The sequence below is a fragment of the Pan troglodytes genome, chromosome 4 (assembly GCF_028858775.2).
Source record: "Pan troglodytes isolate AG18354 chromosome 4, NHGRI_mPanTro3-v2.0_pri, whole genome shotgun sequence".
NCBI classification, from domain to species: domain Eukaryota; kingdom Metazoa; phylum Chordata; class Mammalia; order Primates; family Hominidae; genus Pan; species Pan troglodytes.
Window position 1 is genome coordinate 127,428,488 of NC_072402.2, and position 22,653 is coordinate 127,451,140.

The 22,653-nt window shown below is 35.3% G+C and overlaps 1 protein-coding gene across 4 annotated transcripts in view; it reads left to right on the forward strand.

Moving 5' to 3' along the window:
* The window catches only part of ADAMTS19 (ADAM metallopeptidase with thrombospondin type 1 motif 19), a 281,046-nt gene that overhangs the window by 203,145 nt on the left and 55,248 nt on the right, over nucleotides 1–22,653 (forward strand). For 3 of the 4 annotated variants that reach the window (XM_009449594.5, XM_054684567.2, XM_009449596.5), the window contains 3 exons: nucleotides 2,509–2,622; nucleotides 16,805–16,962; nucleotides 21,176–21,329. In XM_009449594.5, coding sequence (XP_009447869.2) covers nucleotides 2,509–2,622; nucleotides 16,805–16,962; nucleotides 21,176–21,329 — 426 coding nt within the window. The remainder of the gene's footprint in view (nucleotides 1–2,508; nucleotides 2,623–16,804; nucleotides 16,963–21,175; nucleotides 21,330–22,653) is intronic. The other variant, XM_517910.8, reaches the window with a different exon arrangement.

Consider the following 22,653-nt stretch of genomic DNA (forward strand, 5'->3'; position numbering starts at 1 on the left):
CAAGCGGTTCTTCTGCCTCAGCCTCCTGAGTAGTTGGGACTACAGGCATGCGCCACTATACCCAGCTATTTTTTTGTATTTTTAGTAGAGACGGGGTTTCACTGTGTTAGCCAGGATGGTCTTGATCTCCTGACCTTGTGATCTGCCTGCCTCGGCCTCCAAAAGTGCTGGGATTATAGGCGTTAGCCACTGCACCCGGCCCCATTCCTTTATCTTTTTTCCTGATTTATTTTTATCTCTTTGTTAAAAACTATGACCATCACCAAAGTTAAGGCCTTGACTTCTCTTCTTGATTTTCTCCACTTATTTCCATGCCTTAACTTGGTGATTCTGCAAGGATATCTTGCAAAGCTATGTCAATAGCATGACTTTTCTCTAGATTCCAGATGTTACAGAGTTCTTACTGGATGTTTCTACTAGTGCGCTGTACCATTTTGTTAGATACAAATTGCAAAACCAAATTTATTCAGTTATTACCAAAACTAGATGATTTCTCTCTTGACTTCCATGTTCCTGTAAATGATGCCCCATTGTCACATAACTAATAATAAAGCATTGTGTTCAATATTTATTATACCCACTTTCTTTTGGTTACTAAGTTCAGAAATTTTTTTCTACAGAGTATCTTCTGGATTTTCTCCCTTAGCCTCCACTACTCCTGGATTTTACCATTAGTGTCCTGACACTGTTACCCACAACTATATCCCTGTTCCTCTTGGATATCACTGTTAGTCAAAGCCTCTCAAAGCCAGGATCCAATTACCAAGGTCCTTGCTATAGAATGTTTGATAGTTTCAAATTGATAAATTCATTCTCCTGGGCATGCATTTAAACTCTCTTTAATAGAGCCACTCTCTTAAATCTTCTCATTCCATCTGAATTATTTTATTCAAGTGCCACTAACCACACCACATATCCCTTACTCTTCCTTATACACAGTGAACTCATCCTTTTTCTGTATGCATGTGAATGCTACCCATTCTCCAAAGGCAGTTCATCTATTTACTCTTTTGTGAAGCTTTCCTTTATAAGTTGTTCTCTCCTTTGAATCATAGTGATTCTGTCTGATGACAGTGTTTCACAAGTATGAGTAATGTTTAACAAGGAAAAAAAAATCCTACCTCTGTGAATAAAAATAGCAGTGAAGCCTTGAAGGTAGTAGCTTAAACAACTCTGGTTTATAACCTTCAGCAGAGAATTAACCATATCATTTTGCATATTACCTTTTTAACATGATATTTGCCATTGTATTCAACTCATTTATATAAGGTAGTTATGCCTGTCTTTCCAGTTCAATTATAAGCTCACTGAGGGTAGAGATCATCTTACCTGACTTCTGTGTGCAAATAGCCATTATGCATTTGTTTCCATTTTAATTGCTGCGTATTTTGGTCATGTGAAAAAATGACAGTGCTTTTATGTTTAGTGTTACTGAGAATGGCTTAGTGTTGCTGAAATGTGCAATTCAATAGTTAATTAAATAAACAGTGTTCTTGAATGGAAATTATGATTCTAAAAGCACATGCCACTAATTCCAGCCACTGCCACCAGTGGGGGTATATGCTACCTTTTGGTATACGCCAAATAACTCAACCGTCTCGGGAAGATGAATAATTAATAAACAGGAGACAACTCTGGAATTAGCTCTTGTGCCTTTTCTAAAGCTTAGAAGGTAGACTTTTATAAGATACATGGATCTGCACAGAACTACTAAGAACAATATTTTAATATAATTGGAAAATAACTTCAAGCAAAAGTAGGCATCTGTTCTCACTATTCTGCACTAAGTGATACTTGAGTCTGTATTTTTCTGCACATTTTCTCTTATCTCACTTTACCTTATCATTTTATTTCTCTTCAAGTATTATATCCCTAACATCTGCTGAAAAATGTTTCCTGAGAAGCACCTAATCATGTCTTGGGTCTAGCTGTCTGACATCTTCAGAAATGACCCTAGATTGCTTGGCGCGACCTTACACTTTCTGTCTCCGGCATCGGTTTCAAAACCCTTTGTTAATATCCTCCAGAAAATGCTTGGTCTCTCTTGTCCTATACTTCAGTACTCCAGGGATTTAGTCCAGGCCTGCTATATTTTCTCCGGCTATATATTCTTTTTCCCCACACTTTCTAACCTAAAGAAGTTCCCACAACAAAATCTGAGGTTATCTGTTCTATTTCAAGATCCACTGTGTTTCTAACCAGGCTGTTCCACTGGGTTTTTTTTTTCCCTCCTCACAATTCATAAGGTATCAATGAGATTTTTTTTGTTGTTGTTTTACATAAAATAAAAGTGCCTGTTTGTCCTCCGTAGTGCTGTAGGCTCAACATCTTTCCAAGAAACTTCACTGGAAATCATGACAGCTTTTATATATAAAAATTTTTCTTTACGTAAGTACTGAAATATCATAGCAATAACCAAAACCAAAAGGAAAACAAAAGGCAAGTCAATGAAGAAAAGAGATTTTGAAGGAACTCAATATTTATTTCATGTTTTATTGACTCTTACAGGTTATGTAGAAGTGCTGGTGATACCTGCTGGAGCAAGAAGAATCAAAGTTGTGGAGGAAAAGCCGGCACATAGCTATTTAGGTAACCTGTGTTACAGACACAGAGAAGATCCAAGTACGAGCCCAACTCCCTGCCCTGAGAGTTCTATGATGAGGAGGAAGTCAATCTGTTTCTAGTTTTATGTTTGAACTTCCCAGGAACTATCTTTTGTCATATCAAGTAGGAAAAATTTTCCTTCTCTCCCAAGGACTTCCCAGGAGCAAAAGCAATCTGGTTGCCTGTATGTTTTTGAGGGGTAAAAATTGCTTCCACATGTTAGTCCAAGATAAAAAAACAAAACAAAACAAAAACCTCATTGAATGATTTGGGTATGATTTATATTCATATATATATATTTCATAAATATATTTCACATATATACATACATTCACATATACATATTAATTGCATTTATAAATGAACTTATGTATATATATATATAAAATGATCGTTTCGTCAGGAAATCTTGTGGCGTTTTTGAAGTAATGTTCTACATACTAAAGGACTTGATTTTTTAATGGAAAAGGGTTCTCTCTCTTGCCTCATTTTAGGAAATCTCACCTATGAAGAAAACATTTTTAAATTTTTAACTATTCCTTATGAAAAGTACTGTATCAGTTATTTTAATAGTTTAATTAGGTCAATTCATGATTTAAATATATGAAAAAATACTAAATTGTCAAAATATACGTGCTCATATGTTAAAGTTTCAATCTAATTAAGTCATGTGAAATTAAGTTTTATCTGGCATCCAGAGATAGAGGGACCTAATATGATTATGTCAGGCAGAAGACTAAATAATTTTCCAGAATTGTAACACTGTGTTTGTATTATCTTTACATACACAAAAAAAGCTCTCAAGCCTATTTTTTTAACAAAAATAATGTCCTCCCTATTTTTTTTCTTTAATGAGCAATAATGTTCCAACAAGGAATCCTTTGTATATAGAAACAACTCAGCTTACGTGATTGTTTCTACTCTGCAGTATCAAAAATACATAATCTAAACTCAGATTGAATTTTTTTCAATAGGAGTTGAAGTCTAGGAGTAGAAAAATTTGAGGAAAGGGGACTGTAAAAGGAATTCTTTATCATGTGACACACTCATTACCGATTATTACCATTTGTTCCCAAAATATGCATTGGTATTTAATCTATTTTACCTACTATGGTACAAATAGATCATACAAGATTTTCAAATACAGATTAAAAGTCCTGATACCCAGTTTTTAGAGACACTGGCCATAATCTAGGACAATTTCAATACATTCATTCAATAGCAGACAAGTGGTTATTACACTTGCATGTATGTTTTCTTTTTTCCAAGCTGGAAAGGAATATACATATCTCAAATGGAATTTCTCAGTTATACAAAATTCTAAATTATAATATGGGTTTTAGTAACCTGACACATGTGGCTAAATAAGCCAGGCAATATTACAAAAGCGACATCTTCATGCTGTCTCCAATTTCTTACCTCCCAGTCTCTTCAACCAATCCAGTCCTGTTTCCTGTCTCCCTCTACAGTTAAATGCCTTTTATAAGGTCAGCAAATGCCCTCCATGTTGACAAATCCAATGTTACTTGACCTGTAAGCAGCATTTAAAACTGTTGACTTCTCCTCATTTCATTAAACACTTATAGGACCACTGGATGCCCCTTACTGGTCTCTTTTGTGAGGTCTTCAGCCTCTTTATGTTTCCAAATGTTCTCATACTATGGGGTTCAGGCCTGGGTCCTGATCTTTTCTCTGCTATATTCTGTCCCCAGGGAATTACATCTAGCTCTATTGCTTTACATGTTTATTTGATGTAAATTATCAAAAGTTTCATAGGTACCTCAGAAATAATAAGTCTGATATAGTTTGGATGTTGTCTCTTCTAAATCTCATGCTAAATTCTGATCCTCAATACTGGAGGTGGGGCCTGGTGGGAGGTGATTGGATCATGGGGACGGATTTCTCACAAATGGTTTAGCACCATCCTCTTGGTGCTGTCCTCACAATAGTGATTTCACGTGAGATCTGGTTACTTAAAAGTATGTGGTATGTACCCCCCACCCTCCTGCCCCTTGCTCCCTCTCTCCCCATGTGAGATGCCTGCTCCACCTGCACTTTCGGCCATGATGTAAGCTTCCTGAGGCCCTCATCAGAAGCCAAGCAGATGGCAGCACCATACTTCCTATACAGCCCACAGAACCGAGAGCCAATTAAATCTATTTTCTTTATAAACTACCCAGTCCCAGGTGTTTCATGATAGCAGTGCAAGAACAGCATAACAGAAAGTCCAAAATCAAAAGTCCAAATAAAAAATTTGATTTCCACTCTATGCTAAAACCTCTTCTTCCTTTGGTGTTCTCCACTACAGTGAATGTCACTGCATTAGTGTCCTATGCCTACTATAACAATTACTGCAAACTTGGTTACTTAAAACAACAAAAATGTATTCCCTCATACTTCTGTAGGCCAGAAGTCCAAAATCAGTTTCACTGGGCCAAAAATCAGTGTTTGCAATGTTACACTATCTCTGGAGACTCTAGGAGATCATCCATTCCCTGCCTTTTCCAACTCTAGTGGCTGCCAGCATTCCTTCGCTTGTGACCTTGTCACTCCATTGTCTACCTGCATGGTCTCATTGCCTTCTCCTTTCCTTCTGTGTCCAAATTTTCCTCTTCTCTCTTATAAGGCCTCGTATTTAAGGCCTACCTGGATAATTCAGGATAATCTCCCATCTCAAGATCTTCAACTTAATATCTGTAATTTTTTAATGTGCCATAGAAGGTAATTATCTAGTTTGTTTGTGCTGCTATAAAAATACCATAGATTAGGTAGCTTATAAACAACAGAAATGTATTGCTCATAGTTCTGGAGGCCAGGAAGTCCAAGATCAAGGCACTAATAGATTTGGTGCCCTTTAAGGGCTCATTTCCTGATTTACAGATGGCATCTTCTTGCTATGTCCTCACATGGTGGAAGGAGCTAGCTAGCTTTCTGGGATAAGGACACTAATCCCAATTATAAGGGCAGAGCTCTTACGACCTAATCACCTCTCAGAAGACTCCACCTTCTAATGCTTCTAATTCTAACGTGGGGTTAGGATTTCAACATATAAATTATGGGGGGGGACACAAATATTCAGACCATAGCAGTAGCATTCATAGGTTCCAAGGATTAGGATGTGGGTATCTTTTTCCCCCTCAATAACATATTTTTTATTGTGATAAAATATATATCACATAAAATTTACCATCACAGCTATTTTTAAGTGTCAAGTTCAGTTAATTCAGTGGCATTAAGTACATTTACATTTCAATGAAATCTTTTGAAGGAATACAAAAAACGATTTTAAAATTCATGTGAAATTTTACATACGGAAGTGACCCTGAATAGTCAAACCAATCTTGAAAAAGAACAAAGCTGGAGGATGCAGACTTTCTGATTGCAAAACTTCCTACAAAGCTATGGTAATTAAAACAGTATGATCCTGGCATAAAGACAGACATCTAAACCAATGGAAAAGATTAGAAAGTCCAGGAATATATATATGTGTGTGTGTATGTATATATATATATATATATATATATATATATATATATATATATATACACAAATGATTTTCAACAAGGGTACCAAGACCATTCAACTGAGAAAGGACAGTCTTTTTCTCCAGTGGTGCTGGGAAATCTAGATATCCACATGCAAAAAAAATGAAGTTGGACCTTTGCCTAAAACTATATGAAAAAGCTTTTTTGTCCAGGGCTTTTGATTTTTGATTACTGATTTAATCTCCTTGCTAATTATAGGTCTATTTATGATTTCTCTTTCTTCATGATTCAGTTTTGGTAGGTTTTGTTTTGGGAAGTTTGTACATTTCATCTAGGTTATCTAATTTATGGTCCTAAACTTGTTTATAATACTCTCATAATCCTTTTTATTTCTGTAGCATTGATTATAACAGCCTCACTTTCATTTCTGATTTTAGTAATTTGAGTCTTGTCTTTTCTTTTGTTCCCTTAGTCAGTCTAGCTAGACTTGTTAATTTTGTTGATCTTTTCAAAGAACTATCTTTTGTTTTGTTGATTTTTCTCTATTGTTTTCTATTCTCCATTTCACTTATCTCTAATCTAATCTTATCTGCTTTCTTCTACTAGTTTGGGATTCAGTTTGTTGTTTTTTTGAGATCTTTCTTCTTTTTTAATATAAGAGTTTATAGGTATACATTTTCTCCCTAGGAAAACCTTTGCTGTGTCCCATAAGGTATGGCTTTGGCATGTTGAGTTTTCATTTGTCTCCAGATAATTTCTAATTCCCCATGTGATTTTTTTTTTCATTGTTGCATTGGTTGTTAGTGTGTTGTTTAATTTCTACAAATTTGTGCATTTTCTGTTTCTGTTTTTGATTTCTAACCTCATCCCTTTGTGGTCAGAGAAGATATTTTGTATGATATTTACCTTTTAAGAGCATAGATAGATATGTGGTGGGGGGTTGTTATTCAGCTCATCATATTCACTAATTTCTATCCAGTAGTTCATGTAAAAACTGACAGTCTTCCTTGATCCTTCACTTTCTTTACTGCTCTAATGTGACGCATCAGGAAATCATTTCAGTTACTCAAAATTATTACTTTTTCTCTGTATACACTGACCTCTAACCAAGCCACTCTGTATTACATTGTCCTGCTTTATTTTCTGTATTGCATATCCTTGTCTGAATTTTTTATTTGTTTAAATTCTTGCTTTTCTAATGTCAATCTCCATTGTTAATTCTGGAAGGCATTTTGTTCTTTTGTCTACAATATCTAAATCAAAGTCTGGCACACAGGAAATTATAGACTTTTTGAGTGAATTTGTTTAAGAAAAAGATGTTTCACACTTGGTTAGTATAGGCCAGTGCATTACATACATCCATAAATCCTCAGAATACCTCTATGAAGTAGGCATTATTAATTTCCCAATTTTTAAAATCTGGTAATAGAGTAACAGAAACTTTAAGTTTCTTGCCCAAGGTTACACATCTAAGAAGCTGTGAATCTAGATTTGAACCCGAGGCATCTGGGGATAGCATCTGGGTTCTTAGGCACTGAACCATGCTGCCTCCTTTTTAGTTTTATTATTTTAAGTAATTGTCGTCCATGCAACACTTGTGATTTTAAAAAGCACATGTCATATTTGAACACATTTTCTTTAAACTTATCCCATATAACCTCTTTTTCCCCCTTTTAAACCAGGGTGATCAACTAATTGTATAGAATTAACTCAGAAGGGTATAAATCATGAAATGACTGTTTTCTTCTCTACTCACTGTCTCCAATTCTACTAAATCCCATCATTTTTCTCTGTTAGTGACCTCTAAACATAAGTCTCCAATCACTCTTTGTTTTTAAAAGACCACTCAGTTTAAAAGTTGAATCACATATCTGTCTCAGTTAGTTACCGTAAATTCTCCTTGTGCTTAGCCTTAGGCCTAAGTGAGCAGGGTCTTTTACTGGTAGAAAGAAACACCATCTATGCCCCTAAACAGACTGAATGCTGCTCTGGAGATTAAATCAATGTTGAAAATACTAGTAATATGTTACCATGTTTATTCAAAAACACATTTCCTTACTTGCTGACTCAGAAAAAAAATAATTCACCTCGGATGAATCAGAGGAAGGGTGCCTTGGAGCACACATTCTTGGAGGGAAAGAGACCGGCTGCATAAACCTAACTAGAGAATAGAAATAGGAAACACCCAGTAGCTTCCAGAGACATCGAAGAAGTTGAACTGATGGAACTTGCCGAAAAATAGATGTGAGTGTTGATAGAGGATAAAAATTCAAGGATGACTTCTAGGTTTCTGCTAAGTAATAGTAATACCAATGTAGGACACATGGATGAGGGGCAAATTTGGAATAAAGAAGAAATGACACTGTGTGGAAATCACAGATTTCAGGCCTAAAGACTTGGCAAATAGATGCATTTCATAAATGACATTTCCTAAAGGCTCCTTTGGGTATAGGAAGGAAGTCATTGGAAATATTCATCTTGAAATAGCTTTAGCAAAAAGAAAAGAAAATAGAACCTTGGCAAACTGATCATTCTTAAAGAAATTAACCTGTCTACATCAAACTATATATTATTTTATAGAGATAATTAATCCCTTCCCAATACAATTATTGTTTTTCATCATTCCTTCTTTAAACTGTATTCTTAATTGCAATTATTATTTGCTTTTCTGAAGATTCTGGCATTATTGTCTTGTTAGTAATTTATCAAAAAGCCTAAAATGGAAAATACTTCAGATAGACCTATGTTATATCTTTGCAAAATCATTCCATCTCATGAGTTTTTTTAAAAATCTCAAAAAGGTCATATGGGTCTACTTACCTCCCACGCAGTTTTGTATGTAAAGCACTATGGACAACTTCTCACTAAAAAAAAATTAAAATGAGCAAAATTCCAAAGAAAAAACACTTTTTATAATGTACCTGTCATTTAGTCTCTTTGGGCTGCTATAACAAAGTGCCATGGACTTTGTGGCTTATAAACAACAGAAATTTATTTCTCACAGTTCTGGAGGCCAGAAGTGTGAGATCAAGGGTGCCAGCATGGTGGGCTTCTGGTGAGGGCCTTCCTTCTGAATTGCATACTGCCGACTTCTAGCTATGTCTTCACATGGCAAAGAGAGAGAGGAAACAAGCTCTCTTGGGACTCTTATAAGAACACTAATCCCATTCATGAAAACTTCACTCTCATGACCTCATCTAATCCTAATTACCTCCCGAAGACTCCACCTCCTAATAAGATCACATTAGGGGGTAGGGTTTTAACATGAATTTGGGGGAGGGCACCAATGTTTAATCCTTAACACCTCTGAACTGGAAAGAAATTAAAGAACCCTTAGATACTAAAAACAAAGTGGGAACAGGAAGCCAGAGAATTAAGCTAACTATAAACACCCACCTATACTTGATTCTGGTAAGCAGGTGTAGACTTTGAGAGCCACAGGGACTCTGTGGACAGAAAACAAAACCTAAGGCCTTTACAAAGTGGGAGCTCTAGTAGGAGAGCCCTGCATAAAGCAAGAACTCTAAAGAACTACAACTTCATTGTGGTGGAGAGAGAGAAATTGCACCACAAAAGGTGGAAGAAAGAAAATGTATCTATATTAACCTTAGTACTAAGTGGAAGTAGAAAAATCAATTTTCCTGAGAATTTATAAGGCAAATCAAACCCTCATATGGGTTTGCAGCACCAATTTACCTTAACTGTAAAGTTCAGGGCTCTCAAGACTTATATGGTTACTAAGTTGGTTGGCATGTGCAAGTACAAATCTACACACACACACACACAAATACATACATATATGGCTATTCAGATATTCTTATATATGTTTTATATATATATGGCTATTCAGATATTCCTCTTCTTTTTGTGTCAATTTTGGTAACTGTTATCTTTAAGAAATTAATTCATTTCCCTTACCTTGTCAATTTCATTGGTTTAAACTTGTTTATAATATTTCCTTATTATACTATAATACCTATAAGAATAATATTTTGTCTCTTATTTCTAATATTTTTAGTTTGTGTCTATTTTTCTTAGATAAGCTAAAGTTTTATCAGTTATTTGATCTTTTCAAATAACCAACTCTTGGTGTTAATGATTACCCCTATTGTTAATTTACTTCTATTTAACTGACTTCTGCCCTTTATTAGTTTCTTGCTTCTATTTACATTGGGTTTATATTTATTTTTTCTACCATTTTAAGGTAGAAACTTAGATCATGAACTTCATTGCTTTCTTCTTTGCTAATGTGACAATTTAAAGCTATAGGATTCCCTCTAACCACTGCTTTAGTTTTATTCCACAATATATTCTTAGTTCAAAAGATTTTCATATTAGCACCATGATTTCTACTTTGATTCATGAGTTACTTATAAATGGATTGTTTAATTTCCAAATATTTTTAGTTTTTAAAATAGATATATTGTTACTGATTTTTAGTTTAAATCTGTTCTGGTAAGAGAATATATTCAGTGTAATTTCAATTTTGAGACCTCTTTTATAACTTACGGCATCTATTGACCAATAACCCGTTTATACTTGAAAAAATTTGTGTTCTATTAATACAATTGCTGAGTACAATCTCTAAATATCAATTAGTTTTATTTGGCTCTAGTCTTCTATATTCTTACTGATACTCATCTTTTTTTCAGTTAAGTATTGAAATTTTCAACTAAAATTTTGGATTTTTCTGTCTCTTTTCAATTATGTCAGTTTTGCTTCATGCATTTTGATATTTTAGCATACACTTAGGATTGTTAAGTCTACTCAACAAATGTTATGTCATTTTAAAATTTAAATTTAATTAATTTTAATGTAAATGACCTTTAAAAACATGTCTTTTTTTAAATCTCAAAATATTTCTTGCCCTTGTCCATGGTATCCATTAATAATATGGCCATTGGCCGGGCACGGTAACTCACGCCTGTAATGCCAGCACTTTGGGAGGCTGAGGTGGGCGGATCACCTGAGGTCAGAAGTTCAAGACCAGCCTGACCAATATGATAAAACCCTGTCTGTACTACAAATACAAAAATTAGCCTGGTGTGGTGGCATGCCCCTGTAATCCCAGCTACTCAGGAGGCTGAGACAGGAGAATCACTTGAACCCGGGAGGCAGAGGTTGCAATGAACTGAGATCACACTATTGCACTCCAGCCCAGGCAACAAGAGCAAAACTCCATCTCAAAAAAAAAAAAATCATTAAATCCATTTTTTTAATATTTAGTGTTGCATGCTACATCTTTTTCCATTCTTTTATTTTAACCTATGTATTTTTAAAGCTCTTTGAATACTGTGAGATTTTTCGTTTTCTTTAGCCTGACAATCTCTCTTTTAACCAATGTCCTTAGTCCACTTAAACATAATATAATTTTGGCCATACTGAATTTGTTTTCTATTTGTTCCATCTCTTCTTAATTCCTTTGTGTCTTTTTCTCTGGCTTCTGTTGGACTGAGTACACTTTTTACTATTCCAGTGTCTTCTTTACTTGCTTATTAGCTATAATTCTTGCTTTATATTTTTAATGGATTGTCTAGCATTTACAGTATGTATTTTTAACTTATTACAGCCTCCTTACAAATTATTTATACCACTTTATATATAATGTAAGCTCCTTAAAACAGTATACTCCTCTTTTTCCTTCCTTTTTGCTATTATGCATCTTACTTTCACATTTCCTATTATCAGTTTAATTCTACATATATTTTAAACACCAAAATACATTGTAATCATTTTGCCTCAGTTAATTACACTAAAAATAATATTGATACTTTTTTATACATTTACCAGTATCAGCTTCCTTCCTTCCTTCACATAGACACCACTTTCCATCTCGAACCATTTTATTTCAGCCTGAAGAGCATTCTTTAATTTTTTTAATAGAGTAAGTCTGCTGACATTTCTCAAATTTTGTTTGTCTGAATATATATTTACTTTGCCTTCATCTCTGAAGGATATTTTCACTGGATATAGAATTCTAGATTTTTTTGTTTGCTTTGTTTTCTTTCTCTGAATGTGATATTTTATCGTCTTCTGGCTTGTATTAGTTCTGATGGTATATCCAGTGAATTGTTAAATCTTTTACCCCGTTTTAATGTGCTTTTTTCTCTCTAGGCACTTTCAAGATTGTTATTCCCTATTACTGGATTCCAGCAGTTTGATTATAATGTACCTTGTATGGCTTTCTTTATGCTTATTTGGCTTAGATTTCATTGCATTTTTTAGATTTGTTTATGTTTGTAGACTGTATCAAATTTGGAAATAATTTTGAGCACAATGTCTTCAAATAATTTGTATGCCCCCACCCGTATTTCTGGAATTCTAGTTACACATACGTTACTCTACCAGGTATTTCCCATGGGACAGTTATGGTCTGTTCATTTTTTTAGCCTATTTTCTTTTTAGAATCCAGTTAGTTTCTATTATATTAGCTTTCCTTCAAGTTCACAGACTTCTTTTGCAATATCTAAAGTGTTTGTAAATCAGTTCAGTGAATTTGTCATTACAGATATTATGTATATTTTTCTATTCTGTGACTTTATCATTACAGTTATTATATATTTTTTTCTATATCTATTTTACGTATTTTATTCTGTGAAATTTGATTTTTCATAGTTTCCATTACTCTTCAATATTACATATTTTTCTTTGAATTATTGTGCATACTGAACATATTTACAATAGCTCTTCAAAAGTCTTGGTCAGCTGGGCACAGTGGCTCACACCCGTAATCCCAGCCCTTTGGGAGGGCAAGGCAGGCAGATCACTTGAGGTCAGGAGTTCAGCCTGACCAACATGGTAACACCTCGTCTCTACTAAAAATACAAAAATTAGCTGGGCATGTGGCAAGCACCAGTAACTCTAGCCACTCAGGAGGCTGAGGCAGGAGAATTGCTTGAACCCATGAGGCAGAGGTTGCAGTGACCTGAGATGGCGCCACTGCACTCCAATCTGGGTGACAGAGTGAGACTCCATCTCAGAAAAAAAAATAATAATAATAAAAAGCCTTGGTCTACAAATTCTGTCATCTCTATTATTCCTGGACCACTTTTTATTGGCTGATTTTTCCACTGATTATGATAGGTTGCAATCCCTGACTTTTTCCCATACCTAGTACTTTTTGGTTGGATGCTGGATATTATGAATGTGACATTGCTGAATGACTGTATTTTGTTATTTACTATTGAGTATTGAGTTTCATTTTGCTGGACAGTTAACTTACTTGCAGATCAGCTTAACTTCTTGAGGCTTTTTAAAAGCTTTGTCAGTATGCAACTAAAGTAACCTTTGTTCTAGGATTAGTTTAACTTTATTTCTTATATGTAGCCTTTTTTTGTTCTCCACTAAAGACTTCAGCTGCTTTAGCCAATTTGAACTCCGTTGTCTGTGTCCTCAACTCACTGAAGCCCTCACCCTCATCATCTGTCCTCTGTGTGGGTTCTACCTCCCAGTCAGGGGGTCTGGTAAATATTTTCAAGCAGAAAGCCAAGCAGTTTTAGAGATCAAATTATTTGGTCTTCTCTTAGGGATCGCAGTTCTCTGTTGTTATTTAACCAACATCTGAGAACAGCTGTTTCATACATTGTCTAATTTTCTAGTTATTTACCATAGGAGAGCTAATACAGTTTTAGTTATTCAATCATGGTGAAGAGTATGATTTCTAAAAGCACATTTTTTAAATTAACAAATTAAAAACAAAAAGCAAGAAACATATATACCTAAAGTATTGATTCTTTATGTGAGGCTGCTATTAAATGGTGTGGATTTGAAGGTACATGTGTGAGTGCCATTTTCTGGAGAATGCTGAATGTCAAAAATACCAATTGAATCTAAATGTACTCTAGTGACCCCCAGGATTTTTAAAGTCATTTTAATTAGAGATTTTCTGAAAATATTTCTTTACATTGTGCCCTAAAAATGTACTGAATACAGGAGAAAAAAATGGAATTGTACCGACCTTAGTACATATCTAGGCCAAAAAGATTCCTCAAAATACTTAATAGACTTTAATGAAAAACAAGGAAATAATTTACCTTTCAGGAAAAATCATTAATTATTTTACCAATTTAGCATGATCAAAATGAAAAAATTATAAAGTTCAATAGGAATAAAATAATAGATCTTTAAGAAAAGTAGATTGGGCCCAGCACAGTGGCTCACGCCTGTAATCACAGCACTTTGGAAGGCCAAGGTGGGGAGATCACCTGAGGTCAGGAGTTCCAGACCAGCCTGGCCAACATGACAAAACGCTGTTTCTACTAAAAATAAAAAAATTAGCTGGGGATGGTGGTGGCAGCCTGTAATCCCAGCTACTCGGGATGCTGAGGCAGGGAGAATTGCTTGAATCTGGGAGGCAGAAGTTGCAGTGAGCTGAGATCGGGCCACTGCACTCCAGCCTGGGTGACAGAGTGCGACTCCGTCTCAAAAAAAAAAAAAAGTTAACTTATGATATTGCTCCTCAACTATGTTCTTTTGACAGTTTTTACCGTTTCATTATTTGCCATCATAACCCATCTGTTTTCTCATCCTAGAACCCTGGCATCATACTTGACACTTCCATTTACCCAGGGGAACCAATTCATTACCATATTCTGTCCATTTTACTCTGAAACAAATCTTGATATTTTCATCCATTCCCTTAATCCAAGCCACCATTACTTTCAGTTGGGCTACCATGTTAGTGTTATATCTTATCTTCCCTGTGTAAATTTACCCTACACCAGCCCATTTTCCACAGAATATTTTTCAAAATACTTTAAAGCTTTACTTTTTTTTTCCCCCCCCAGACCACATCTGGTTCTGTTGCCCAGGCTGGAGTGCAGTGGCATGATCTCAGCTCACTGCAACCTCCACCTCCTAGGTTCAAGCGATCCACCCACCTCAGCCTCCCGAGTCACTGGGACTGCAGGCGGGCACCACCATACCTAGCTAATTTTTGTATATTTTGTAGAGATGGGGTTTTGCCATGTTGTCCAGACTGGTCTTGAACTTGTAAACTCAAGCCATCTGCCCACCTTGACCTCCCAAAGTGCTGGGATTACAGGTGTGAGCCACCACACCGGCCGTTACATTTTTTTCTTAGGAAAACTCAAATACTAACAAGGCCTCTCTGGTCTGGCTAGTCCTCATTTCTCCAGCCTCCCTTCATAATCTGCTTCAGCATGTTTGACTTCATGCACATGGGTCTCCTGGTCCTGGTCAAGCTGCGATGAGCTTTAAGACCTTTCCATGTATGGCTCCCTTAGTCTAGAATGCCCTTTCCCTTATTTCCCTTCACTAACTTCCTCAGTAAATAACATCCCTCAGAGGAGCCTCTTTCAACTCTGCCACGCAAGTATCAGCATGTTGTAGTCAGTTGCCTATGTAACTTGTTTAATGTCTGGCTCTGCAGTTAGAGTGTAAGTTCCATGAAGACAGAGAACATATACATGTTGTTCATTTTGGGGGTTCCAGAACTTTGAATGTTGCCTGAGTTATGGTTGATACTAGATAAGTAATTATTCAATCATGATTTTATATTAGGTAAGAGAAATTTACTTTCAGTGCTGTGCTCAGAAATAAACACTCTCAGTCACTATTATGGAAGTATAAATTGATGCAACCTCTAGGAAAATCAATTTGAAACTGTTTTTCAAAATCTTTAAATGTTCAATTTATTTATTATTTTAGTTCCAAATCTGGATATTTAAGGGAAATATTCAGATATACACATAATTAGTATATAGCATATTTATTTAAACATTATTTACAAGATAAAAACTTGGAAATCTTCAAACATCTAATACTTGGAGATTAGCTTAAATAACTAGCAGGATTTATTGGCTTAAGTTATCAAAATGTTTTCATATAATTTTGACATAGCCTTCAATGAATCCTCATGTACATGTCTTTAGGAAAGACAGTAAAGTTGTATGGAAGAGTCTAAAAGTTTAAATTAAACACTAAATCATTTGAAGGAAAATATTTTAAAAATTTAATTTAAAATGGTAACCATGATGTCTCATTTCTGTGTCACTAATCTTATTTAAATTGTACACAGATTAGCTCAAAAAGAAAAAAATTATGTAAACAGAATTATTCTGTAAAATCCTATATAGATGATAGTTGCTTGTGGGTGAGAAATAACATTTATCTTCCATTCTTGTTCACAGCAAATCACAAACAGATGTTAAAAGGTCCTGGGTCTGTTTTTAAATCCAACATATTATCTTTGAATTGTTTTATAATGCATATAACCCTGCCATTTTGATCTGTTAATTAATGTCCTGCTTAATGATCCTTCTTTAATCACCTACTTTTCTGAATGGGCATAGGAGAGACAGAGCATGTACGAGATGTAAAGCCGGTATTCACAATGCTTATAGGATCACTGGATAGACTAAATAGATACACATAGTCTGAATATAGTAATGTGTTAAAGAATAAATGATTAAGGACCGAAATAAGGAATATATACATCAAAGGTCCAAGGAGATTAGAGAAGGCAAAGATAAATATGGCTATATAGTTATGGACAATTTCAGGACAGGAGAGCTATGGCATCTGCCATGATTGCAGACTTTTCCTAAAAAGAGCTGCCTCAAGTTTTACATCAGGGAATGTTGATCCATTTGTTTGTAAATAAATGGACTAGTTTTAACAAAATAATTTGTAGTAGATGTTGATCAATGAAGCTGACTTGTTAATACTCATTATATTTTTGAACCTCTTTATAGCTCTCCGAGATGCTGGCAAACAGTCTATTAATAGTGACTGGAAGATTGAACACTCTGGAGCCTTCAATTTGGCTGGAACTACCGTTCATTATGTAAGACGAGGCCTCTGGGAGAAGATCTCTGCCAAAGGTCCTACTACAGCACCTTTACATCTCCTGGTATGAGGGAATGAATTGATAACATGGCATAATCAACTTCTCATGGCAAGGAACATTCCCAGTGCACTTCCTCTAATATTTTTCAGATTTGAATTGTCACACAGACATTTAAAATTATTTAAAAAGTGGAATTTTTAGAGGTTTTGTAAAACGTGTTTTAAATCATGTTGTCTAAAAACAGCAATTATTACAGGAGGAGCAAGATGTTTTAGGGAATTTACAGATGCAAAGTACAGATGGATGACAGGGAATCCAAAGAAACCCCTTCTTCCTAAAAACATACATTTACTAACTGAAGAGGATGTCTATGAAGAGAGTACTATAATATTGCATGCAAATCACAGCGTGTTATATATCCATGAACGGCCATTATCTGACTCTGCATAAAAACCTTAGATAAAATGTTATTCTACCCGAGAGAAGGAATTTGATAAATACATGTTAACAGTGCTCCCCATCGCCCTGTTTGTTATTAATGGATTTTTGTAAAGAATTACGAAAATTTGAATATTTGGGATGATAAGCTTCGTTACCATTAGTAAAAAACTGTATATACGCCAGACGTGGTGGCTCACGCCTGTAATCCCAGCACTTTGGGAGTCCAAGGTGGGTGGATCGCAAGGTCAGGAGTTCGAGACCAGCCTGACCAACATGCTGAAACTCCGTCTCTACTAAAAACAAAACAAAAAAATTAGCTGGGCATGGTGACGCATGCCTGTAATCCCAGCTACTCAGGAGGCTGAGGCAGGAGAATTGCTTGAACCCAAGAGGCGGAGGTTGCAGTGAGCAGAGATCAAGCCACTGCACTCCAGCCTGGGTGACAGAGGGAGACTCTGTCTCAAAAAAAAAACAAAAACAAAAAACAAAAAACAAAAAAACAAAAACTGGATATAAGTGGTTTAGAATTTGAAGAGAAAAAATCAGGATGATGGAATTCTGTCCAGGCTGGTGGCAGGTCCATGTGCCCCTTTTGACCTTGATTATGGCAGTGCGTGCTAATGGCACATGAGCCAAATGACTGACTACACAGCTGGTGTGAGTTTTCTATCCTAATGGCAAAAAGAAGCCTAAAATTCAGACACTGCAACACCTCCTTAAGTCCACATATAAAACAACTCTAAAACACGATCAATTAACTGTTTATTTGGAGCATGATGTGCTGCATTATTTAATATCTCCACATGATTTAAGATAAATTTGTCTTCAATTGGAGACATGTGTGTTGCTAGTCTAGAAGCCAGAGGTTCACATCATATATTGGCCTATTTGCTTCTACTACTTTAGTGTGCCTGCAGATTACCTGGGGTTCTTACTAAAATGCATAGTCTGATTCATTTGATTTGGGGCGGGATCTAAAATCTGTATTTTTCACCACCTTCCACATGATACTGCTGCTACTGGTCCACAAACCACATTTTAAATTACAAGGTTCTATATAACTGCAATTAATATGCTTTACCAACAGAAATAAAGGGAGCAAGGTGAGTGGTGTGTGTACCTTCTATTCCAAACCATAATAATAATAATATCCATCATTCTTGAGGACTAAGAATTAGACACTATCCAAAAGTGCTTTATGTTCATTATAGCATTTAATCCCCCAAATAATCCTGTGTAATATATACTATTACTCTAGTTTACCGATTAAAAAGAACTAAATATGAGAAAAGTTAATCAATGTGCTCAGTGTTGTCCAATAAGTTATTTAGCTGTAAAAACCTAGGTATTAGTCACTCTTCTATGCCACCTCGCTGACACAGAGGTCCAAAGAACTTGGATCCAAAGCTTAGATCCAAGTTCTTTATACCAAACTGCCTTAAATCAAAAATGTAAGTATACTTTGAATAATCATTTTGTGCATCACCTCACAGTCCCATTGGATCCTATTATTTAATTTCAGCTGGAAACCCTACTCTCTGCCTTATGCCATCTAGCGAGAGAAAATAAAATGAAGAAACAAATGTTGTATGAACAATATCTGTTTCATTCCATGATTTGGTCACTTATAATAACAGTATCAACAGCAAACATATGTTTAATGATTGTATTGCATAAAATGCCATTGTGTTGCCTGCCTTTAATAAATGTAACCTCCCCTGTTTTTATTTTATGGTATAAGACCAAGGCTTCTTTACTAAGCTTCAAATTCAGAATTTTAAAACACTATATGTGAGACCTTAGTGTTGGATGGAGGGAGTTTCCTTGCTGCAGAATCCTTAATCTAACTGGTAATTACTAAGGTTTTTCCTGGAAGCATGAAGCATAATTAAACTCAGTGAACTATGTCTAAAAGAAGGCATCTATGTGACCTGGATTTATTCAGTAATCCAAGGGAAACTGCACTTCTAAGATATTTTTTCTTTAATGACTATTACAGATTGAAGGACTGTACTGAATTTTGAAAGGCAATCCCTTCTGCTGCCATGCTTCAACATGTGCCCCTCAACTGTAACATGGTCACACTTTCCTTTTTGCAAAGAATACTGCCAAATTCAAATGGTTTAAGAAAGAGCTAATGGTTTTGTAGCCAGTGTCTCTGTTTTAAGTGGCATTAGATATTCAAGGACAATCTAAAGTTCTATCAATGAAAAGGTAGTTTATTAGGAAAAATAGACACATTTTTATGTAATTAAATAAGTTGACAAATAGCTGGTATTTACATGTTCATCCCATTCATTTAAAAACTATGTATTAATAATAGTCTGGGTATAGTCATAAGGTATATCATTTTTTAAAAACCCATTTAAACTGTCTGTCTTTAAACTCATTAGGCTGAAAGTCACTTATAATCAGCAACATCAAATGGCATATTTAAGCCAAAATAAGTACTATGATAGAATTAGTACACTGTATGTGTTACGCATTTGTGAACTTAAAATTATTGTTTTTATTGATATAGTTATTTATAAAGTGGACACACTAGTCTCCCAATCCGCACATCAAAATACATCTTAGGCATTCTGTTGATATACTGAACAAAACTCTGAGAAAAAGAAGGAAAGAAAATATAATAAAAATGTTCAGACACTTAAACCTAGGCCCATTTCAATTTTCCTATGGAATGTTAACTCTGCATTACCTATCATTACAACTACCTTGATGCAGGTAAAATACTAAATAAAGTTCTTCAATAATTTATCATAATTTTAAAATTTGGGTACATATGTTTTTTAATGTATCATATTATATTATATAGATTGTTTCCATAGATCCTCAGATCCATAGAAGTGATATATTCCATGGGATTGCTTGACATATTTTCTAAAAATAGATGTATAAAGAAATATATATATATATACTCATTAACTCTTTCATTAAAATATGTGTGTATGTGGGGGAGGGGGGTGGATGTATTTATGTATAATTGGCCACACTATCCAATTCTGAGCCTGGCACTGGGAACCAGTAGAGAACAAAACAGACATGGTCCCTGCATATAGTTCAGTCCAACGTGTAGCCCCATGTTCAGTCGTTTTCATGTATGTTTATGGTTTATTGAACTATTTATATATATATGTGCATAACTGTACAATTATTAATATTAAAAGTTCATGTAACATAAATTTAACTTCAAAGAAAACAATATATACTACAAGTGGAAAATCAGTAACCTCGCTTGCTACAATTAAAGGTTAACTGTAAGCATACCTGGAGTGAAATTCTTGTCCTCCAGTTTGCTTAGAAATTCTCTGCCCTTATGAAGTTCAGTGATCCCCAAAGTCATCTATCTATCTTCCTCTTTTGACTCAGCAACTTCCTGTCCATCTTTTCTTTTCTCTACATTTGGCATTAGATTGTGGGTCACACCTTGATATATGATAGAACACATACTCCTGCCGCCACTTTTGCCCACCTCCAACTAAAGTCATCTTATACATTTACTATGCTTTGGGAAACTGTCTAGTCCATCAAATTGAAAGAAAATGATCTAGTATGTCTGACCTCACTCAAATGAGCTTTTCTTAAGATGTTTTTAGCATGAAGGTAAGTACGAAGCTCCAGTCTTTTCAAAAGCATGGCAATATCTACATTTAAGAATAATGTCATGTTTCTAGTGTGCATTAAGAGAAGGGTATGTCCACAACAGCAACAACAACAACAAAATGCACACAACACAATGAGCATTTTAAGTATCAATATTGTTAATTTTATGCTTTACATTGCACGTGCTCTAGTTTGACCCATCTGCCTTGATCATTTTTATATACTATAGGTGCTCCTGTTTCAGGATCAGAATTATGGTCTTCACTATGAATACACTATCCCATCAGACCCTCTTCCAGAAAACCAGAGCTCTAAAGCACCTGAGCCCCTCTTCATGTGGACACACACAAGCTGGGAAGATTGCGATGCCACTTGTGGAGGAGGTGAAGGATTTTTAAACATTTATCTTTCCAAAACATCAGTTGTTTTCTGATTAAGCATTGATAATTAAGACATATCCAAAATCCCTAATCTGCAATTCCAAAATCCATAAAGAGTTAGAAATGGAAAGTTTTATATGATATGTTTAGTGGCTAAACACCTGAAATACTTAGAATGGAAGAACAGCTATTTAGGATTGTTAACATATCTCAATATGACTACTCTTTGCATTATATTACATTACATTACATTACATAAGTATTAATATATTTGTTTACAGGGGCCTCCCCAGACACCATTCAGGTTGTTAGGTACTATTTATGCACTGTGTTATTTCTATGAAATCTTAAAAGTTCTAAATTCCAAAGTACACCTGCCCACAAGAATTACAGACCTGAATTGAATATAAGAATTATTTGACAGGAACAGTCTTGAGCTTGTTTCTATGTTGTCTGCATACTTATGCTAACTACACAAGGCTCACGGTATCCAAGACCTCCTGTGGATAACAAAATTTGAGGATGCTCAAGTTCCTGACATAAAATGATGTGTAGCACAGTCAGTCCTCTCGATCCGCTGGTTCCACATCCACAATTCAACCAGCCATTGGATGGAAAGTACCTACAGGCAGCCTTTCATATCTGAAGGTTTTGATCTGTAGATGGTTGAATCTGTGGATGCAAAGCCTGCTGATACTGAGGGCCAACTGTATACAGAGCATGTGAAGAAAGTAATTTTCCAATTCCTTTAGTTTGCTCTTTTTTAAAAGTATACCACTATTTTTAATACATATAAATGCATCCTGAAATTGTGTTCCAAGTTTGTTTTTTAATTTTTGTTCTTATATTAGAGGTTAAGGAGGCAAAAGAACATAATTAGTTAAGCATCAAATGTGACGCTAAGAAATCACTTAATCCTTAGGCAGCTGTGGTGGTGCACACCTGTAATCCAAGCTACTCAGGAGGCTAAGGCATGAGAATTGCTTGAACCCGGGAGACGGGGGTTCCAGTAAGCCATGATGACACCACTGCACTGCAACCTGGGTGACAGAGAGAGGCTCGGTCTCAATAATAATAATAATAATAATAATAATAATCCTTAATCCTATCCCTTTATTGTACCAATAAGATAATTGTGTCCTGCAGGTTAAATAGATTGTGGTTGCTCATAGAACCAGTTAGTAGTAAAGCCAACATGGGATCTCAGGTCATGAGAGCTCCAATTTACACTTGTATCCATCTGTATCTGTATCAGCAGTATATTATTTCAGTTCTCATTTCCACTGAACACATTTTCTATGGCCTTCTAGTAACTGATTCCTTTTAA